This window comes from Miscanthus floridulus, chromosome 12, assembly GCF_019320115.1.
Source record: "Miscanthus floridulus cultivar M001 chromosome 12, ASM1932011v1, whole genome shotgun sequence".
NCBI lineage: Eukaryota > Viridiplantae > Streptophyta > Magnoliopsida > Poales > Poaceae > Miscanthus > Miscanthus floridulus.
Window position 1 is genome coordinate 51,888,143 of NC_089591.1, and position 20,402 is coordinate 51,908,544.

The 20,402-nt window shown below is 43.7% G+C and overlaps 1 protein-coding gene and 1 pseudogene across 1 annotated transcript; both read right to left on the reverse strand.

Moving 5' to 3' along the window:
- Window positions 1-1,571: 1,571 nt before the first annotated feature.
- LOC136495873 (protein FAR1-RELATED SEQUENCE 5-like) lies at window positions 1,572-4,262 on the reverse strand (annotated as a pseudogene).
- A 1,980-nt stretch (window positions 4,263-6,242) lies between these two features.
- LOC136496700 (uncharacterized) lies at window positions 6,243-11,960 on the reverse strand. The gene is made up of 6 exons (XM_066492439.1): window positions 11,544-11,960; window positions 11,340-11,466; window positions 7,773-8,034; window positions 7,478-7,677; window positions 7,199-7,386; window positions 6,243-6,942 (listed from the first exon to the last, which is right to left on the reverse strand). Exons 2-6 carry the CDS (start codon window positions 11,441-11,443, stop codon window positions 6,656-6,658), a joined length of 1,041 nt encoding a protein of 346 aa, XP_066348536.1. The 5' UTR covers window positions 11,444-11,466; window positions 11,544-11,960; the 3' UTR covers window positions 6,243-6,655.
- Between the last annotated feature and the right edge of the window lie 8,442 nt (window positions 11,961-20,402).

Sequence of the window (20,402 nt, forward strand, 5' to 3'; positions counted from 1 at the left end):
GGCTAGTACGTTCGAAGCCGCACACGGTCTAGCACACATCGGAGAAAATCTCAAACACATCAAGACCGGCCAGCATGATGGCCACACATATTTAACACCATTATTCATCTAAAAACCTCGTGAAAGACCTCCTGAAAAGAACCGTAAGAGAGGACCACCATGATGTTATCTAGAATCAGCAACGACACCGAGAACATCAACGAATCCAGTAGAGGGATGCGCTGGACAACATAAGACTAGAAGAGATAAAAGTGGGGGAAAGTAGTAGTAGATTGATTGTTGATCGATTTGTGTTTGATTGTGGACCTCAATCGGCACTGATATAGTTTGGAGAAGATTATTATATTTACACATTTACACGTGCTAAACCTATGGTTCCATTTTCCATGCAAGTGCGAAGCATCACGTCACGCGGCGTTGGCCATCATGGCCCATGGCGAACCCACGATCGAATCGTATGCAAATGCATGCACGTCGAAGCTCAATTTTTGAAGAAGATTTCGCACAAACTGCACGACGACGACTCGACGAGGCGCCAGCCGGCTGCCGCCTGTGAAAAAAATTGCATGGGCGATGGGTGCAGCGTGCCGCTCGTGTGACCCCCAGCTGGATGGATGACGCGTGGACTTGCCTTCAATCCGACGGCAGCTGGAATCGACGCAAAAACTGAAGCCAAATCGCCCACACGGCTCGGCTCAACCCTTTCCGTCGTGACCCTCGTCTCCCCTGGCTCCGCCGCCGCTGTACCTGCAGCCCGCCGCGCCGCCTAACTCCACCGCCGCGGAAGAGCACGACGCGGCCTCTAACTCCACCGCCGCCGAGCTTGTGCAGGAAGGGCACGCAGTTGACGGCCAGCGTCTCGTCGAGGTCCAGCTCCATCCCCGTGGCGGGGTCAGCGGCGAGCTCGGCGGCGTCGAGGATCGCCTGGTTCGTCGTCAGGTGCGCGAACCACAGGAACGGTGCGATCTGGTTGTCCGCCAGGTACGCCGCCGCTCCCGCGGGAGCCGCCCGGGGCACCGGCAGCGGAGCCCCTCCTGCGGCCGCCGCTGTGACGCCAGGTCCGGCACCCCTGCTGATTCCTGTAGACTTGTATCTGTATCCATCCGGCACCCCTCTGCTGATTCCTGATTTCCTGTACTGACTGTAAAATTGCATGCAGTTTCGATACTCTGGGACATTGGAGCAACATGGATTTGCAAGAACAGGATGTAGGTGCTGCATCGTGACCCATTTGACAAATGATTCAAGAACTATGGATTCCTTGGAGGACTGAAAGTGTACATAAATGTAGATGTTTTGAAAGGACCTAGAGATTGTCAACAAATTGTTTCAGTATAGAGTTCATTGATACTTGTGAAAATAGCGGTTCATAAGAATAATGTAAACTGTGATTTTTATCTGAAATATATTTGGATGTTTTGAAATCAGCAGTGGAATGGATATCTTAATAATCTCATTGTTTCTCTGAAATGTATTATTCTGAACAAAGTCTGTAAGGCTCCAACTCAGAGCAAAGTCAGTAAGGCTCCTATTCAGAGCAAAAGAGACTTTCTAACAGCAAAAGAGCAAATTTACATAGATTCATGATTTTGCACTCCATCAAAATGTAACTTTTCCTAACATCAGTTTGCATTGAAGCATCTTGATCAACTCCCATTAAGAGACTTGTGTATCCTCCTGGTATGTATGGAGCAGCCATTGTAGAAGGATCTGCAATTAAATTGAAGTGTGGCATTGTGGAATTAGCATATCCATCTTGCATGAAAGGAGCAGTGGCTGAAGATGGCCCAGCATTAAAATCCTGTCATAGCACAAGAAAGTGTTCACAAATCATTATTTGGTTTGGATCAGCATTATTTGCTTGTAAGGGAAAAATTATGAAATAGCTAATGTCTTACAGTTATTTGGTTTGAATCAGTATGTTCATCTCCGTTTCTACATCATTATTTTTCAGATCCTTCACCTACAATCAAATATATATGATAATGCAATATTTCAAAAAATTGTAGACATAAGCAAAAGTTAGTGGGCAGGTCACTACCTTTCTTCTGAGCACCCTTCTTCTTCTTTCCTGTCTTCTTTTCAACAGCATTTTTAAAACGTGTATTCTTTGGACCTTTTATTACCTGAGGAATTTTAAATGATATTACACCATTTAATGGTTCTCGGACATTTTCATTTGGAACTGGAGGAGCCTCCTTGGATTTTTCATGCATCTCACTTAGATAAGTATCCGCTTCCAAGTTCAAGTTATGTATGGCTTTCTGCAATTTATCAAGAAGTTTTTTTGACGGCGAACACTTCAATGCAAGAGATGTGGCCTGTCGAGATATAAGTGCTGCTTGTATTTTCAAATCACCCTTCTCAGTTCCTTGTTTTTCAATATAAAATCCAGTTTTCGCATATTTTGTCCATCTAGGCAGTATATATTGCGATGGCAAAGTGTATACTCCATTCATATTGAAGACTCTAAGAGCATGCTTGCACAATAAACCTGTAAGATATAGTTGCCAATTTAATCATCCTATATTACATATTACAATGTATAAATTGAAATGTAATAGTATACATACCTATCGATTTAAACATCCGGCAAGAGCATGTAATGGTGGAATCTTCAGTGTTGAGTACTACTGTTGCTCCACGATCAGATTGCATATACTTAACAAAGAATGTCAAGCTTGTCCCCGCAGTTTCAACAATTCACAAGACAATGTAAACTGTCTTTTAAATTCTTCCTCAAACTCTGAATACATTCTCCTTGTATATGATTCAGCTGCAGTATTGAGCATAGGTAGATTTGGAATGTATGTAACTGGGTTCTTTCAGCGTGACTTAAAATCAGCATCCAACTCATTTGCACGGAGACTCACTGCAACCTTCTCCCATTCTACAAGGAGTTCCAAAAGATCCGAGTTTCCTACGAAATCTTTTCTTGAAGACATTATTCATACCTTCACTTCTTTGGATCGAGTTCATGTCTGCTGTAAAAAAGTTACGGTATACCGCAGCCTACTTTGCCCTCAAAGCATATAGGTTTGTCATCCATGAGTTATTCTTAAGGTTGTATTTAGCCAACAATTCATGACATTTCTCTATGAAGTAAGTTTCTGATATGTCTTCATACACACATTTTTTGAAATCTGGTAGAAACTTGTTATCCGACGCATGAATTACATGACTAAGATGTTTAGCAGCATTTAAGCAAATGTGCCACAAACAAAGACAGTGGCTTGTATTTGGGAATACATAAGCAATTGCTGCTGCCATAGCTGCATCTTGATCTGTAAAAATTGTACTGGATGCTTTCCTGACATTGTCGTTAGAAATGTTTCAAAAAGCCAAACAAATGATTCAATAGTTTCATTAAATAGAAATGTACACCCAAAAATTATTGTTTGCTTGTGATGGTTGCAACCAAGAATCGGAGCAAAAGGCATTTTCTGGTGTCAAATGAGACAGCATCACCAAAGCATTTGTAATCCATGATAGACTGACCATCTGCCCAGAAGAAATTTGCTATACGACCATCTTCCTTGCCTACCTGAAATGCATAAAAAATATATTATCATGTGACTGTTTATTTCTCAGATATTCAGACAATGTTTGTGCATCATTGGCTTCTAAGTACTGTCTGCGCTCACGACCAATCTCATTATCGCAATCCATCTTAGCAAATGGTGTGTTTTCTTCCCCTCCATAAAACTCATCCATGAACCCATAAACTTGGGTTGGCTTCATTCTAGCTTCCTGCCCAATTAATTTCCTATCTGTCTCTATAACCTGTTGTTGGGACCTCAGCTTGTGTGCCTTATTTGGACTAGCAAGATAATGATTGTGGTCTAGTATAACCTTTTGCACTCTCCAAATCCCCTCTTTGCTGATACTAAACTGAACACGAGCATCACAATCCGTCCTTGTAATGTCCTTTTGTGTTAACTCATTTTCTCGATGTCCTTAGCTACTACAAACTATACATTTCTAACATATACTACCATCTTGACGGCGCTTTGTCTTACTCTTTCTAATACTGAACCCAAACTTGCCGGCATAGGTGTTGTACATCTCATAAGCATGTTCCTCGAATTGAAAAATCATTCCAACTTCAGGAGTGATCAAATTTTCCCTAGCTTTATCAACCACCGTCTGTACATATCCATTTTCAATTAAAGATGTACTATAATAAAACAAATAATCATGTATTCTGTCAAATTTGTTATATTTTTTTACCTGATCAGGTACTTCATTCTCCACTGATCCATCCAGACGTCTGTGACATGGTGCCGATGGTCTCTACTCCCATGGTAACCGTGGTGTTATGTGAAATATGCGCACTATATGTCAGAAACCGAACAGCATAGAAGAAAAAGCATTTGTTCAAAAGAAAAAAAAAAGAAAAGGCACAACGATCTAAACAGATAACCAATCTGTGTTTGTTCGTCTTCTCGACGACCATTACCAACAGCATCGATTTCTAGTGCACGTGAATCCTCCATGAGAGAAGAAGATGTCAAGTCAGCCGTTGTGATTCCGTCTTGTTGGCCTCCAACGTTTTCCATGGAGGCGGCTGGTTCATCCATGGAAGCGGCGGCGGTGGCGTGCAACTGGTCTAGGGCTACATGACTTTGACGAGGGCTCAGTCGAGGTGGAGCCGAGCCGTCTACCGATTGGATCCGATTGGGAAGGATAGGGCCCAGCAGATTCCAGCTGCCGTCGGATGGAAGACGAGTCCACGCGGTAACCATCCAGCTGGGGGTCGCACGAGAAGCACACTACACCCATCGCATGCATTTTTTTTTGGAATTCCTTGCGTGTTATTAAAAAAGATTGTAATGTCTTGTGTGTCTCTGAAAAAGTTTAGCGGTCTTCAACACCACTGCTCTAACTTTTTTTGTGCCCTCCATGCCACTACCGTTAGTTTGGACTCTAACGCCTATTAAACTGTAGGTGTGAAAAGTCGAAAATACCCTTAAGTTTAAATATGTTATTAATTATTTTTGAGCATCTTAACGACTTCAAATGAAAAAACTCAAAACTAGAAAGTTGTAGATCTCGTCGAGATCTATAATTTTCATATAAAATTTATTTTTATTTAATTCCGCAAAAAAATATGATTTGATTTTTCTAAGATAATTTTTATATAAAAATTATAGATCTCGACGAGATCTATAACTTTCTAATCTTGAGTTTTTTCATTTGAAGTCGTTAAGATGCTAAAAAAATTAATGACATATTTAGACTTAAAGGAATTTTCGATTTTTTACACCTGCAGTTTGACGACGTTAGAGCCTAAACTGATGGCAGTGGTATGGAGAGCATAAAAAAGTTAAAGCAGTGACGCTGAAGACCGCTGAACTTTTTCAGACACACACGACGTTACGATCACGCCCACGTGTTGCGTGCCAACTAGAAGCACCAGGCTACGCGAGCAGCTACCGTGCTACTGTCTGGGCACACGTGAACATGTCGCGCAGGCGCAGCGAGCACTCTCACTGTAACGTCGCACCTGTTCTCCAATCACCAATAACTCGTCGCGCAGACACGGCACAGTGACGTGCCGCACGCGCACCGCTGCAACAGTAGCGGGTCAAAAACACCACGTTTCTTCGTGGTACCGGCGTGAACAGTAGCAGATCAAAACTTTTTTTTTTGGAAGAGTCGGCAAAAGCAATTCTAGATTTTACTAGTAGAAAAAAAGGAAACAAGAAACAGCCCAAATCCCATAGATGTTTCGGGTAACAAATCACTAGCCACCTTCTAGATTTCCAAGCTACAAAGAGCCTGGGAGGCGCTTTCTGGGTATAATGTTTTTCTGTCACAACAAATTAATAAAGAGTACTTTTCAGCCTCGAAGCGAACAGGGCAGATATTGGCACAGCAGAGCACTCAGGCTCCCTATCTTGTAAATAAAAGGGGCCTAGCACAGTAGCACGTGTAAATAATAAATATAACTAGCGTGGGTGCCCATGCTTCGCGTGGGAAGGAGGGCAGAAAAAAAAGGAGAAAAAAAGACAGAACGGGTGCACAATGTTTCATAACGGGCGCATGCTGTTCCTTATCAGGTTTGTACTGTTTTTCTTAACGGGCACTGTTTAGCGTGGATCCGGTACTGTTTATTGCAGATCCGGTACCGGCACTGCTGATCTACAGTGATATGAGCCTGGGCGTCGGGATGAACAGTGAAATGGGGCACATTTAAAGTTTTATATAATAAAGATAATCTTCGTAAGTTCGTAACGTTGGAACTCACAATGCCCGAATAAAGGGGGCTTCAGGAATTTACGAAGGTCCACACTCAAGAGGAAACATACCGTTGATGTTCATTGTTCTGTCTGATTTCACAAAACTGAATCGGCGATGACAAAATCTCGCAAACCCCACCAGTACTAAAATGACAAGATGCCAGACTTAATCACAGGATACACGTTCAGGTCAGTAAAAGAACAGATCGAGATCGTAATGGCAGAACATGCGCCCTAAAGAATATGGCGAGTCTGTGGACCAAAATCGTGACAGGAGCATCAAGGGGCGCAAATGTACTGAGGTTTCATGATGTCCGATGATAACACGTGTGCCCCCAAAATGTTCCTCGTGTAAACCACATGGAATTTGATCCTCTAAGACCCTATGTTAACAATGCAGCCCCTTTGCTTAATTACTTTGCCTTCTTGATGAGTGTTGAAGTGCGGAATATGGCATCGTCCTTGATGAAGCTCCAACAGAGATAGGTGAGTGGAATGTTGCTTGCATGCCACAGCGAATGGGCGCCGGCATAACCCATGTATGGAGGGAAGTCGTAGAGTTCAAGAAGCATGGCCAGTGCTCCTCCAAAAACAACTGTCCAGAGCTTCAATCGTGATGGATGCCGGCTTACACCAGCCCAAACTGCCCAGGTCAGAAGTTGAACCACAGCCATCACCACACAAACTTTCATGTTCCATCCTGATAAAAGAATCGTCAGATAAACATATGAGTAGCATACCTAAATCACTAATGATAACACAGTGATGGCTTTTGGTAACAGATATATAGCTAGACAAAGAACGCATATATGGTTGTTCTAATACAAAAATACATGGTAAAACGAGATTGCAGCAGACTGCTAAATCTGTTAAAAGTTAAGTAATTGATATACAAGTCAGATTGCTCTTTGTATAGTGATGGCAAATGTTTAGCAACAGGTGAAAAGATATTTTACCATAGTCAAGCTCATAGAAGTTGAGATACAAGATGTGCGTCGTAACGAATGCCAAAATAGGGGCTGCAAACATCACCCTGGTAGCCTCATCCTTGACATTGAAAGCCCTCAGCAATGAAAGGATTAACGAGTAGCCAAGCAGGGCCACAGCTGAAGAATAGTCCAATTTCTCAGTCAAGTCAATGTCTCTACAGAATAAGACTGATGAATTAGATATCACAGATCACAGAAATATCTCCAAATTGCAGAATATATTTAAGGCTCTGAACAATTTCATACCGAGTATGGAAAATAGTGCTCCAGAACCATGCATTCATTGATAAGATTGCATAGATATGCCACAAGCTAGTATATTCATAGTAAGTTCTCTTGGTTTGGGGTCTAAGAGGCAATTTGTAATTCACTAGAAGGAAAAATGAAAGCCAGCCAGTGAAGTGCATCAGTAGGTTGACAGCAGATAGTGCCGCTGAAAGGGGTTCCTGATAGACCATGTCAGATTTAGTTGAGACATCGCCGAGAACTAATGATAGAAATAGTTGTTTCACACTCAGGATCTCGTCAGAACTAAGCATACCTGGAACACAGAAACACGTAAGAATGGCCACTTTCCATGATATTTAAGGGGGCTCAGACCAAGTGACTGTCGTTCCCCTTCTCTCTGCATCATGCAAAAGTGGCGACAGTCTGTCCTACAGTTCAGGTGTTTCCACTGGATGTAAATTTGCTCCTGGTTATACCAAGAGCCTCCAACAGAAGTATCGTTCTCTTTGGACTGACAATGGCTGATGACGTTCTCCCCAATAATCCCTGTAGTTTGACACTCCTTCACGCAAGTTCTGAAGGTTGATCAGAAGAATAAAGATTTTCATAATCTCTTAATAGTAGTAAGTTGAAGTAATTCATAAAGCAAAGGGCTCAGCATGACATCGAACAGGATGGACAAATAATGTGGCTTTCAGTGCATATCTTACTTATGGCAAATGGGAAGCCAAGAAAATATAAATGTATTCAGCTAGTGTTTCATGAAATTAAATAATGTGAAATGTTACTAAAATCACTTTCAAATTTCAAGAGTGATATTGGTAGTAGCATATGCAAAATGAAAGGAGCCTACAGGAAATAAATACTGCAAACATGGAATATAACCACAACAGGAAAAGGGATTATAATACATTTAGGCATATCTTACAATATGCCTACCCCAACAACATATGTTATGATCCTTAGATCATCTGGGGTTGGGGGATAACCATTGACAGGAAGATGGCCAGGCAAAGTCGGCGTGGAGGGAGACTAGAGTATTTGGGGGAATTGGATTGTTTGTTCTTTCTTCATTGCCCCACTTCTTAGTACATCACCTCTCTTTCTATAGAGAGAGGACTCCTGGCCACCTAAGGAAGGCCCAATCAAATCATATCCAATCCTATCTCTAATTGACCCAAATCTAATCCTATCTCTAACTGATCAAATCCCTCTAATTGATCTAATCTAATCTCTTTAATCGTTATTCCTTCCTTAGCAAGGGCACTATAGGCCACGGCTGTCGCGCTACAGTACCCGCAGGTACTGTTCACGACAGTCCAGGCTGGGCTGTCCTGGGCCCAACACCCATAACACTAGCATTACAAAAAAAGGAAACCCTGTGGCTCAACAGAGCAGGAAACCAAGCGTGCCACAAATACTCCCTTCAGGCAACTAGCCTCTACCACCCCGACTCAATGCTTTTGCAGTACGTTGCTTTTATCTGTTGTTTACCTACTTTTTAGAAATAGATCTACTTCTTTTTATGAAATCAAATAATATATGCCTTCGACATTATAAATTAAGATAAGAAAAGAGAACATAATGATACCATTGGGCATTGGGATTAGCTTCAGATAGAACAGACCTGTTCTTTACAAATTTACATAACAAATCTAGTTAAATTATTTTCTCGAACACGAATCTAGTGAAATTTATCCGAAAAAAACTAGGAACAGAATGCATAAGTTGTCTTTTGGACCTTGAGCAGAACATATGCCCAAAGCATGAGAAATGAACACGTATGAAAATTACAATTTAGCTATGAAATACTAGATACTCCCTCATGTCCGATTTCCAAGGCGTGAAACCTAAAATACAGATATCAAGACACTCATGAGGAACACTGCGGTCGTGCATAGGATGATTTACTCATGACAGCTGCCGCGCCGAATTAGCCACGCCGCGCTTAATAAGTAGTTAGCCTCCAGAAGTTTGAAGACTTCTTTGCCTACAGGACTGGGTGTATGGCGCCATGCAAATAACTCTTGGCTTCAACAACGTTAATTCCTGCGCTTAATGACTCTTGAGATGCCGCATGCGCCTTATATAGTAGACTTTTTCTACTATACTCACATATTCCTTAAAAAACGGACTGAGCGAGTCTATATAACAAAAAAAAACTGCCACAAAGCATGTTATTATTCACTTCTAACTCTGAAACAGCAGTGCTCTGGAAAGTGCTATGCTGGAATTTTTAAAAAAAAACACTAGAATGGAGTGGACAGTAGTGTCCTTAAAAGGCTGATGCAGTTAGAATTTTGAAGTCATGCCGATGAGGCATCAAGCATCATCACGCATTCAGGGTCTGTTTGGATTGAACTCTGAGGACAATGTGTTTGGCCTGTAGCATCCCTGATTCCCTGGTGGTTGTTTACCATGTTTGGTTGTTCTCACACCCGTTACTCACATTCAGGGTATTGTTAACTGCTATTGATTCACCTATTTCAATGATGCTATCACATATCTCACTTCACTTTGTATATGTCTTCCCCCTAGTTCAACACAGGAAAGTGGATACACAGACATAATGCTCTATGAAGGGTGAAATGTTCTAAAATTACGGTGTATCTATATTTGGAAATCGTATGTACCAGTCCTATCCATCTAAGCTAACAAAAATTTGAGCTAGCAATATTTTAGTTTTGTACCATCACATAGGTACAGTAACACTTAATTCAATCTCAGGCTCAAGTACCAACCAAAAATGGTACAGCCTGGCCTAGCAAAACTCACCGAAGGTTCTGGCTTCCTTTAGGCAGCACTTTTTCTCAAGCACAATGCTCAGGCCTCTAACTAAACAAGCCCATACACAGCCTAGTGAAGTCACCAACACGATATACAACTCATAGGGTTCGATTCAATAAATTCAAATCTTATTGCATTCTCACATAATAGCCGTCCCAAATTGTAAGTCGCTTTGTCTTTTCTAGGTACATAAGCAAGTCTAATTCATAATATGCAATCAAGTCCAAATAAGAAATAATTAAGAACAAGCTTCTTCTTCCCAAGTTGATGATGTAATGTTTGCTAGGAGGATCCTACGAGCAAATTGTTGTTACAAATTTACAATACCATGCAATCAAGCTGTTCTAGTAAAGATCATCACTTATTGCTTCACATCTCTTCTCACAAGACAGTAAGTCACTGATATACGTTCCACTTGGCATAGAAAGCAAAGTGTTGCTTAATGACCATTTACTGCAGATTCAGCTGTGTGCATATGATCTATTTTGGAGGAGCCCTATTTCAGTTTGATATATTCCTATGTACTCCTCCGTCCCGAAAAGACCGCAACCCTGGAGTTCAAAATTTGTCCCAAAAAGACTGCAATTGAAGGGTATATATAGGACCCACTTGTAACAAAAAGAAGTTTCATCCTAAGCCATTTGTCCACGTGTCCATGCATGGAGCAATCCAGAAACCACCGGTGACCAATTTAAAAAAAAAGCAGAAACTTATCATCCACAAATTCAAAGGGTATTTTTGTAATTTTACATCCATCTTTGTTTTCCGTGCCTAGTCCTTGAATTGCAGTCTTTTCGGGACGAAGGGGGTAGCAAACTAGCTAGCACGCCATCAACACATTCAAACGGTAGCACATCTTTATCTTACATGGTATAAACATACCATCGATGCTATGTCATGTCCAAAATTTACAGTACCTACTAGCTACCAGGATTAAGTGATTAACAATCAACAGCAGTGGGACAATGAACTCGGAAATCCTAGTCTAGTCCTCCCACAAGAACCTAGATCAAGCAGGAATTTGCTCCATGCCTTAGGCAACAGAAAAAAATTGGTGCATAACTCATTGAGTACACACAGAGATTCAGCTCACCTGTAGCGCGGATCAACATCACCGATGCTAGCCTCGACGGAGACGAGCACCAAACCAAACGCGAGAAGGGAAGCCAACCGAACCGCCCATGCGCTTCGACCCATCGCAGCGGACGCGGCCCAGGGTCCTGCGAAATCCCAGTGAAATCAGGAAGATTACCCAGGATTTATAGCGGAGAAACAGTAAGCAAATCAGGGTGCTTACCTGGAAACGGCAGCCCAGATCTCCACCTCCGAGGAGCCCAATGACTACAAGGTAGTACGAACAAAATGGATTGCGCAGGCAGGACCGGTGGGGAGCTTGGCGCGGCGGGGCAAGGGGACAATTGAGCTAGACGATATTACCACCTCCACACAGGAATCAAATCCGTGACGAACTCGAAGAAATGGTGAATGGAGCGTCCAAGCAAGCCAGGAAAGAAGGGAAGAGGGAATTCAAAGTCCGTCGATCTCCACTCTGCGCGCCGGCCGGTCAAGGAGAGGGGAGCAGGACGAGGACGAGGGAGGATCAGGATGGATGACCTGAGTACATGACCACCTGCTCACCAGAGAATAGTCCCGACTCCCGGCGAGGCGGCGTGCTGACTGCTGACCAGCGGAGCGCGGCGGCGTGCGTGATGCCGTGATCGTTCGCCTGCTAGGCTGTAAGTGGGCTGGGCCGCCAGAGTACTGGGCTGGCTGTGACAACGTATTATAGGATTGGGCTTCTTTGCATAACTCCTCCAGCCGGGAAAAATGTCCAGTAGAGATATTTTCACGGAACAACACAAACATCTATCACAGAACACAGATTCAGGACACGTGTTCATGAACTTGCATCAAATACCTATAACTGTTATATAAATTTAGAGTAATATTTGAAAAATAAAAAACTACAATTCTCATAGTAAGCTCCATAATAGAGCTAAGTACTTGGCTATAAGTTAAATTATAAGAACCAAAGTATACAATAGTTGTTTTGTATATATATATATATATATATATATATATATATATATATATATATATATATATATATATATATATATATATATATAGGGAGAGGCTATTCAGCAGCCGGCTACAAAATAAGTTATTCTGTAGCCACCTCTATTTACCATAATTTTATATACTAATTTACCATAATGTCAATACATATTTACGATAGTTGGGTTACTATAGCACATGGGAATATTTACCATAACGTTATAGTAAACCACTTAGTAAGGAGTTACTGTAAATCTCGTAAATTAACATAGTAATTATCGTAACTCAAAGTGGCTACAGAATAAGTTATTCTGCAGCCAGCTATAGGATAGTAGTTCTATATATATATATATATATATATATATATATATATATATATATATATATATATATATATATATATATATATATATATATATATATATATATATATATATTATTACATGGTATTACTTTTTACCAGTGACGGAGTTAGAGAAAATTACAGGGTGTGTGATTGCCTTGTAGGTACGAAGATTTGAGCTGCAAACAGGGTGAAAATTTGATCCTGGTATTGGTTTTTCATTTTCTTTTTGGTGCATCTGCGCCCGCAAAGTCACAACGTATATAGCTTCACCGCTTATATATTCTTAATCATGTCTCACATTCTCTTTCCTACTTCTGACTACATCCACTTGCTATTCGAGCCAACTACTATGTAAGCTTTCATGACCTGTTTTGTTGTTTGCATGAGAACTAATTGCACTCATACATTAGATGCATGTGCATGTACATTTGTTGTGAATCTATGTAAACGCTCATAGTTGCTCCATAGGGATAGTCTGCATTGATTTTATTACAACACCCCACCCACCCACCCCCAACCAACCAACCGCTGGTTCGGCCATTTTGGCCATGATTCCGTGGAAACCTTCATTATCACGAGTCCTGACACAGCTAGCGTCCAAACATTTTGAAGCTCAAATGGCCATTGAAAAGTTTACCCCCATAACCCCATTCCACAATAAACAGCTACCTACGCGGGCAGCTACCGTGCTACCGCCTGGCGGTGGCGGGGGTAGGGTGGCAGACATGAACATGCATGTCGCGAAGCAGGAACCGCGTCGTCACTGTACATTCAGTACTACTACTACTCTAGCTAGTAGGCGGAGGAGCTCGTCGCAAGAAGAAAACCATGCATCGATCAAATCACGCCGCGCAGACAGCACCGCACCAGTGACGACGTGCCGCGCGCACGCCCCGCGCCGCTGCAAACAGTGTATACGTGTGGGGATCATCGATCAAAAGCAACGCGTGCGTGCGCGCATGTATATGCATGGCAGCATTGCTTCACGCACAGTGGCCTGCATGCGTGCTGCCGCGCTAGCTAGGCCGCTGTAAAGCCGCGGCCGTCGGCGACGTGCGTGTGCGTGGCTGCGTGCGGCGCGGCCCGGCCCCCGCGCCGGCCGGGGCGGCCGGTGGGTTCGACCACCACGCAAAGCGCCCGCGGGCAGCCGCTCGGCTCCAGCTCCGGTCAAAAGCTAGCTAGCTAGTACGCGTAGTACTCGTCAACCGCCATGGAAATAAAGCGCGATGTCGATATCCACCGAGTGATGGCAGGGCAGGGCTAGCTAGGCCATCTTAACAAACCTGAGTACCCATCATTACGAAGCTAATCTGCCGATGGGTCGGTGAAGTAAAGCCGGCCGGCTAGCTCGCCCGTGAAGATGCCGCCGTACGCCGTGAACATGCATGTGTGCGTCGTGATTAGTCAATGCTCAGGCATGACCGAAAGTAGTGCGCGCCGCACGGGGTGCCGAGAAGGCGAGAGATCGTGGCGTTTTGCGGCGCCGCGCGCGCCATTGCGTGCGTGCGTGGTCACTCACCGGGGCCTATCCGGGCTCGCTCTTCGATCGGCCAACAGATTTGCCCCGGCCCCGATCCAGTGCATCCCCGGCCCGCTTTCTTTTGGACTCGTACGGGACCGGATGGCCACCACTAATCCCCTTGTGCGGCTAGGCTATATAAAAGTAGGGTTTGACGTGACCGCAGCAAAAGTTTGGGTTGAACAACAACCACCGACCCAAATGCATGCTCAAAGCAGTAACGTGCGTCACAACGTAGCAAGCAAAGTTCACATGGGCATCATTGCCGGCCCGGGCGTGTGATTAGCGGCGATATGATCTAGTACTAGTAGTACCTGAGGGAAAAAGAGGCACGAAATCATGGGCTCGATCATCGTAGAGGGAGGAGAGCACAGCTGCCGCACTTGTGTTGTGATTGAAGGACGAACTGCGACGTGACCGAGCGAGTATGCTAACTTTTCTCACTGGGACTAGGATCAGTGCAAGGCCTAGGCTAGGCTCTGTTCGCTTCAACTACTTTTCAGCCGAGTAAACCTATTTCAACTTATTTTTTTTGTCACAGAACACTATTAAATCAGCCGAAACCGGCCTCCACACTGTGCTTCATCCACTCCGTTGAAACTGACTACAGACCCGTTATAACTTCTCTGATGAAACGACTTTTAACTTATGGCTCTAGCTTTACTGTCACTGCAAGGCCGTTGAGAAAAATGTTTGATAAAACAATTTCTCTTGATCGTCGAAAAAGGTAGAATGTCGATAATACCTTTCTGTTTTTTTCTCCTTTTCCTTTCTTCCTTATTTTTTTTTCATTTTCTCTACTTACTATCTTCACCCCACACATGTTCTTCTCCACCAGGTGGACGCCCCTCCTGCCCGCACGCCTTCTTCTTCCCACCGCATGACCAACCCACCCGTCACGGCACCACCGCCGGCCACCCGTCGCTGCACCGCGCCGCCTTCGCCCTCCCTCAGCCCCTTCCCTCCCCTCCGCGCTCGACGCTGCCGTCCCCCTGCACCACGCTAGCCTCATTGCCACATGCCGCGCCAACCTCTCCGCACTAGGGCAAATCAGAGAAAGAGCCATGCTGGGACCACGAGATCGAGAGGGAGACGAGTGAAGCTACTATTTTTGGCTCCCTCTCTGTCGCTCCCCCACTTGTCTCAGTGGGGCATTTCGAGGGCAGAAGCTTCTGCCGTGGAGCAGAGCACCGTGGGGGCGTTTGGTAGCCGCACACACGGAGCTGCTCGTGGAGCGCTACCAAACGTGCCCTACATGCACGTATATAACTTGATTTTATACAAGATCAGCATCAGCCGTCGGGTCTATATTCCAGCAGTCAACAAATAAGTATGTGCAAAAAAAAACAAAGTAAATGAGTGGAGTAGTGTTTTCTAGATAAAGTGTAGAAGCTACGTACAATAGTTACTAACAACAAACTGGTGCGTAACAAAAGCTATATACTTAGAAAAGGTTAGAACAACTTAGTTTATATATAACGAGGGAGTAATAATTAGTGTACAACAAACCCCAACATATATGTATATAAAAAAACAATATATATTATGCTTACTAGCCATATACGTACTCTACGCGTATGGAGTAATAATGAAAAGGATCGATACCAGCTAAAATGGGCTTCAGCTTACGAGCGTATCCTTTCGCTAGCAATTAAAAATACCTCAATCATGGGTACAACGTAACAAAGATCCAAAAGGATATGTTTCCCACGTGGACCCAACAAAAACAAGATACAGCGATGACAGACCCATATATATAGCAATGCAAACAAACTAAAGCCCGTGTAGTCATCAAATCGTTAACGACCACTGATTTGTTAAACACAATCTCGTCGAATGCGGCACTGCCACGTCGCCCTGGCGCTGGCCGGCCTTCCTCAAGCAGCAACAGGTGCATGCTCTCGCTTTTACTAGCCACAGCCCAGAGGAGGCTAGGGTCACCAGCCGACCACCTCGCACGTGCACCACTGGTTACTGGATCGAGCGAGCAAGTAGTATACATTGTCATCAGCTGTGTGGACTGAATTAGTAGTTTGCATCATGCAACAACAATAAACTATATAAAAGCAAGTGTGACCACCACGTACACCATACACATATGATTGGGATTACGCAACAAAAAAATGTACTACCATTATATTGCTCCATCCGGCGGTTGTTGCTAATAGGCGATGGATGATGACCACAGGACATCATGCGCATGATTTGGCTCTCTCTATATGTCAAATCGGCACGTCTTTTGGGAGGTTCCAGAGGACGGACCGGACAACGTAACACAGTTGCACGTACACTGCACTATTTCATTAGCGAGTGTGGCTAGCTAGAGGATTATAAGATGCATGATGGCATCTTGCATTGATCGGCCCATCATACCCGGCCCGATGATCCATATACATTGTTTTTGGTGGTCCCCTGATCTTCTTTTGCAGCCTGCTGATCGATTGATCAGAGAAAATTAAGTTCCCTTTGAGAAAGAGAGGGACATCGTTCATGAACAACGATGGCACCCTAAACAAAGTTAATTATGGCATGCAACAGATCGAGAGACACGAGCGTTGAATAATTTACTGGTCGCCGTGTTGTTGCAAATCTGATGGACACCACGTACGGTTGGTGACATGTCCGCCAGCTAGATCTATACTGCTACTCTTTTACGTGTCGGCGCATCGGTGGTTGCTTGTCTTGAACCTAGCCACACATAGACTAGCATGTGTGTGCATCATATCTAGATATGCCGTACAGTACTTTTGTATCTAAAGATATGATTCGTTGTGGCCAGCTCGCTCAGCCAGCGCGTCCACGTCGCTGTTATTTCGTGGCCGTTCGATCGGCCGCGCGGACGGTCCAGATCGGGCGAGCCGCGGTCGTTTTACGAAAAACCCCTTTCAGTTTTCGGAAATCAATCTGCACTCCAGACGTCCTCTCAGAATGTTTTACAAAAAACGCCTCATATTATTTCCAAATCGACGCGCAGTCCAGAACGGATGCGCACTGGTTTGTTTGCAAAAAAGACCTCCACTTTATCGAAATTCAACCCGCGCTCCATAGACACTCTCATCATTTTTTGCGAAAACATCCTCTGATTTTTCTCAAATCAAAAAACAGTCCACCTTTGATTATTTCTTTTCTTTTCTCCAAAAAAAAAATATATGTGGGGCCCGTGCACCGCGCGCATGGGCGCGCCCGAAGGACTAGTATATATGTATATGTGTTGCCGTTGTTGTAGTAGAGTTGAAGTCCACGAATCTGGCTATCAAGTTGCCAAGCAACTGTGAAGACGAAACATCACATGATCGTGTGGACTGTGCTTTTTTTCCCCTCCCGGTGTCAGTACAGGACCGTGCCTTTTCTCGTGCTCTCCTGCTCCTAGCACCTGAATGCTTATTTTGTGAATCAATCGGTCCATATAATCCATTGCTTATTTGATTAGCATGCTAGCATGCATGTTAGACTGTTATGGTTTTCAACTTTTTTTAATGGGGTTTTCAACTTGGATTCCACTATTATAGTGTTTCCACAACACAAGCCGTGAGCCGTGGAAAAGTTGGTGTGAGCTGTGAGATATGTGCTATAAAAAAACTATAAGCTGTTTGTGTTGACACAAGTATAAAATAACTGTGAGACGGCTCTCTATTTTCACCCATTTCGAAAAGCAGAATGCCAAAATCTAATAGCAGGGTCCAACCTGCTTCCATAATTGTACTACATGAAAGCGTCTGCTTCTAAAAAAATAAGTTTAGGTTTCACCTGTTTGGTTGGCTTCCTGCTTTTTGACAGCAGAAACATTTTTTGGAACGAAGCTCAACCAAACACAGCCTAAGAGGGTAGACGCGGCAAAAAAGAGAGAGAGAGAGACTGAAATACCCTGCTGGACAACCCCAAGAACGTCTTCACGCTAGCTAGCTAGCTAGCTACCAAACACAGCCTAAGAGGGTAGACGCGGCAAAAGAGAGAGAGAGAGACTAAAATACCCTGCTGGACAACCCCAAGACCGTCTTCACGCTAGCTAGCTAGCTAGTCTCGTACTGACGTGCTCCTTGCGAACACCAACATATGCGTGGCCTGTAGGAGTTGATTTACAACGAATAGAGACATGGTGGCTATAGCAATATATAGCCATGTGTGGATGGATACCTAGCGCGCGGTCGGTGATATGAGGATATGTGATCGATCCTACTAACCTCGTGCGTGTGCACGTACGCATGCTATGAGTAGATGGGAGTACGTGCACATGCATGCATCGTCCCTTTCATCGAATTATGCAAGTGCGACGACGTATACGGACATATATGTGTATGCATGATTGGTCCCTGACCTGATTGGACAATATGGCCAAGAATCGGTTCGATCGCGTACGGTACGGCCTTCCTAGCTCCCCCGAATGGGGAACCCGGCTGGCCGGCCGTGCAGTTCACCAACAGAGCTAGCGGAACAAGCAACAAGTTCATCTCGGACGACTCTGAGTATTTATTTGTCGGTTTGCCTGGCACGTTACGTTATTAGTTTGGCATCAGCAGGGATGATTGACCGGAACAACACGTAGGTTGTGTGAAATAAACATCTTTTGCTTGCTGCTCATTATAGTTGTCACAAGTCACAACGTACGGACCAAAGCTAGAAACAGACGAAACAACAGGTACAGAACGAAGAACGTAATCCATGCACCACCCTAGCTCGTCGGCCAGCTCATCATCTATCGTCGATGGATGGACCGTGGCGTGGCGTGGCGCAGCCGCCGTGCATGCATGCACCGACGATGCTAGAATGCTCATCTACCGTACGCGTACTGATGGCTACGGCTACACTAGCTCGACGGCTGCTGGGGCATTGCTGTTACAGCCACACACACATGCGGTATGTGTATGGGTAGGGGCCCACGTGCAGTGTGGGGGTGTACGCGCGTGCATGCTTCTGCAATGTACACCGGGCGCGCACGTCCCCTAGTGCAAGTCTACCATTGCTTCGACGACGACGTCCCGTGCACGAACGAGAGTGGATGACGAAAACTAGCAAAGTACATACATATAAATTCCGCTCTTGGGAATGCGACAAATGTCTTTACTGAGGTCAAGGGAACGAAGCTGACTTTTTTTTTAATTATTTCTAGCACTTTTTAAAAAATATTTTTAAAATAATACGATAGCACACAATAAAAGTTTTAGGAGGCAAACTCATGATACCTCAATGATTTTTAGATATATGGTCATCGCAAGAGACAGGTACCACAGAACACCGGCATGGACAATTTGTGACTTTAACCGATAGTAACAGTACAAGAGGCAGTGATAAGTGGACTTTCTCTATCGGTTTGTAGCTACAACAGGCAGGATAGTACAGAAAGTCTACCTATATCATTGCCGGTTGGTAACTTTAACCGCTAGTGAGTCTGTTTTGGATAAAAAAACATAACTTTTTTTATATGAGGTTTGAATCAAGAAAAAAACTTTATACGAAAAAATATAGAGTTGTTTAAAGAGGTCTAGAACTTTATAGTTGACAACTTTTTAATTTGAGATGACTTACATATCCAAATATTGAATATAAGTTCTTGGATCCGATTTGAGATGATTAATAATGTCGAATGGAAATGAAGTCAACGTCAAAGTTATAGTAATCGATGAGATCTACGGCTATACAGTTAACAACGTTTTCATTTAAGATCATTTAGAGTGTTAAATATATAATATAAAATTCATAAATGTGTAGTTAAGAGAATAGCACCAACTGTATAGTCACAATTGTTGCGTAGCTTAGCTAGTATAAACGTTTGAGAGAACGTTGACGGGTTCTTAAGTTTGAATCTTGAAAACAAACATATTTTGTGTTTTTTTTGTTATATACGTCACTATCAAGTCCAAAACCAGCACCCACACTGCCAGTTACTCACTTTCAGGATTAAAATCTGGCAGTGATGCCGTTATTAAAATCCGGTAGCGAGGGGATTTCAATCCCGCATCACCGAAGGTATGGTGTAATGCCCGTCTCCAAAACTCAATGAAGTGGTCCGTTTCTGTTAATTCTAACCTAAAGATCAAAAACCAGACAGGCCAGGATCCTAGCTTGTGACAGTGATCTAAGACATGGAACCTATAGCTTGTAACAGTGATCCTTGTGTAGCTAACGATACTGATCGATAGTGATAGGGATGCGATCGATGTGATAGAGTGGTGGTCGCCGGCCACGGCCAGGACGGTTGCAACTTTTACACGCGTTGGTCATGCGTGAACGCTGCG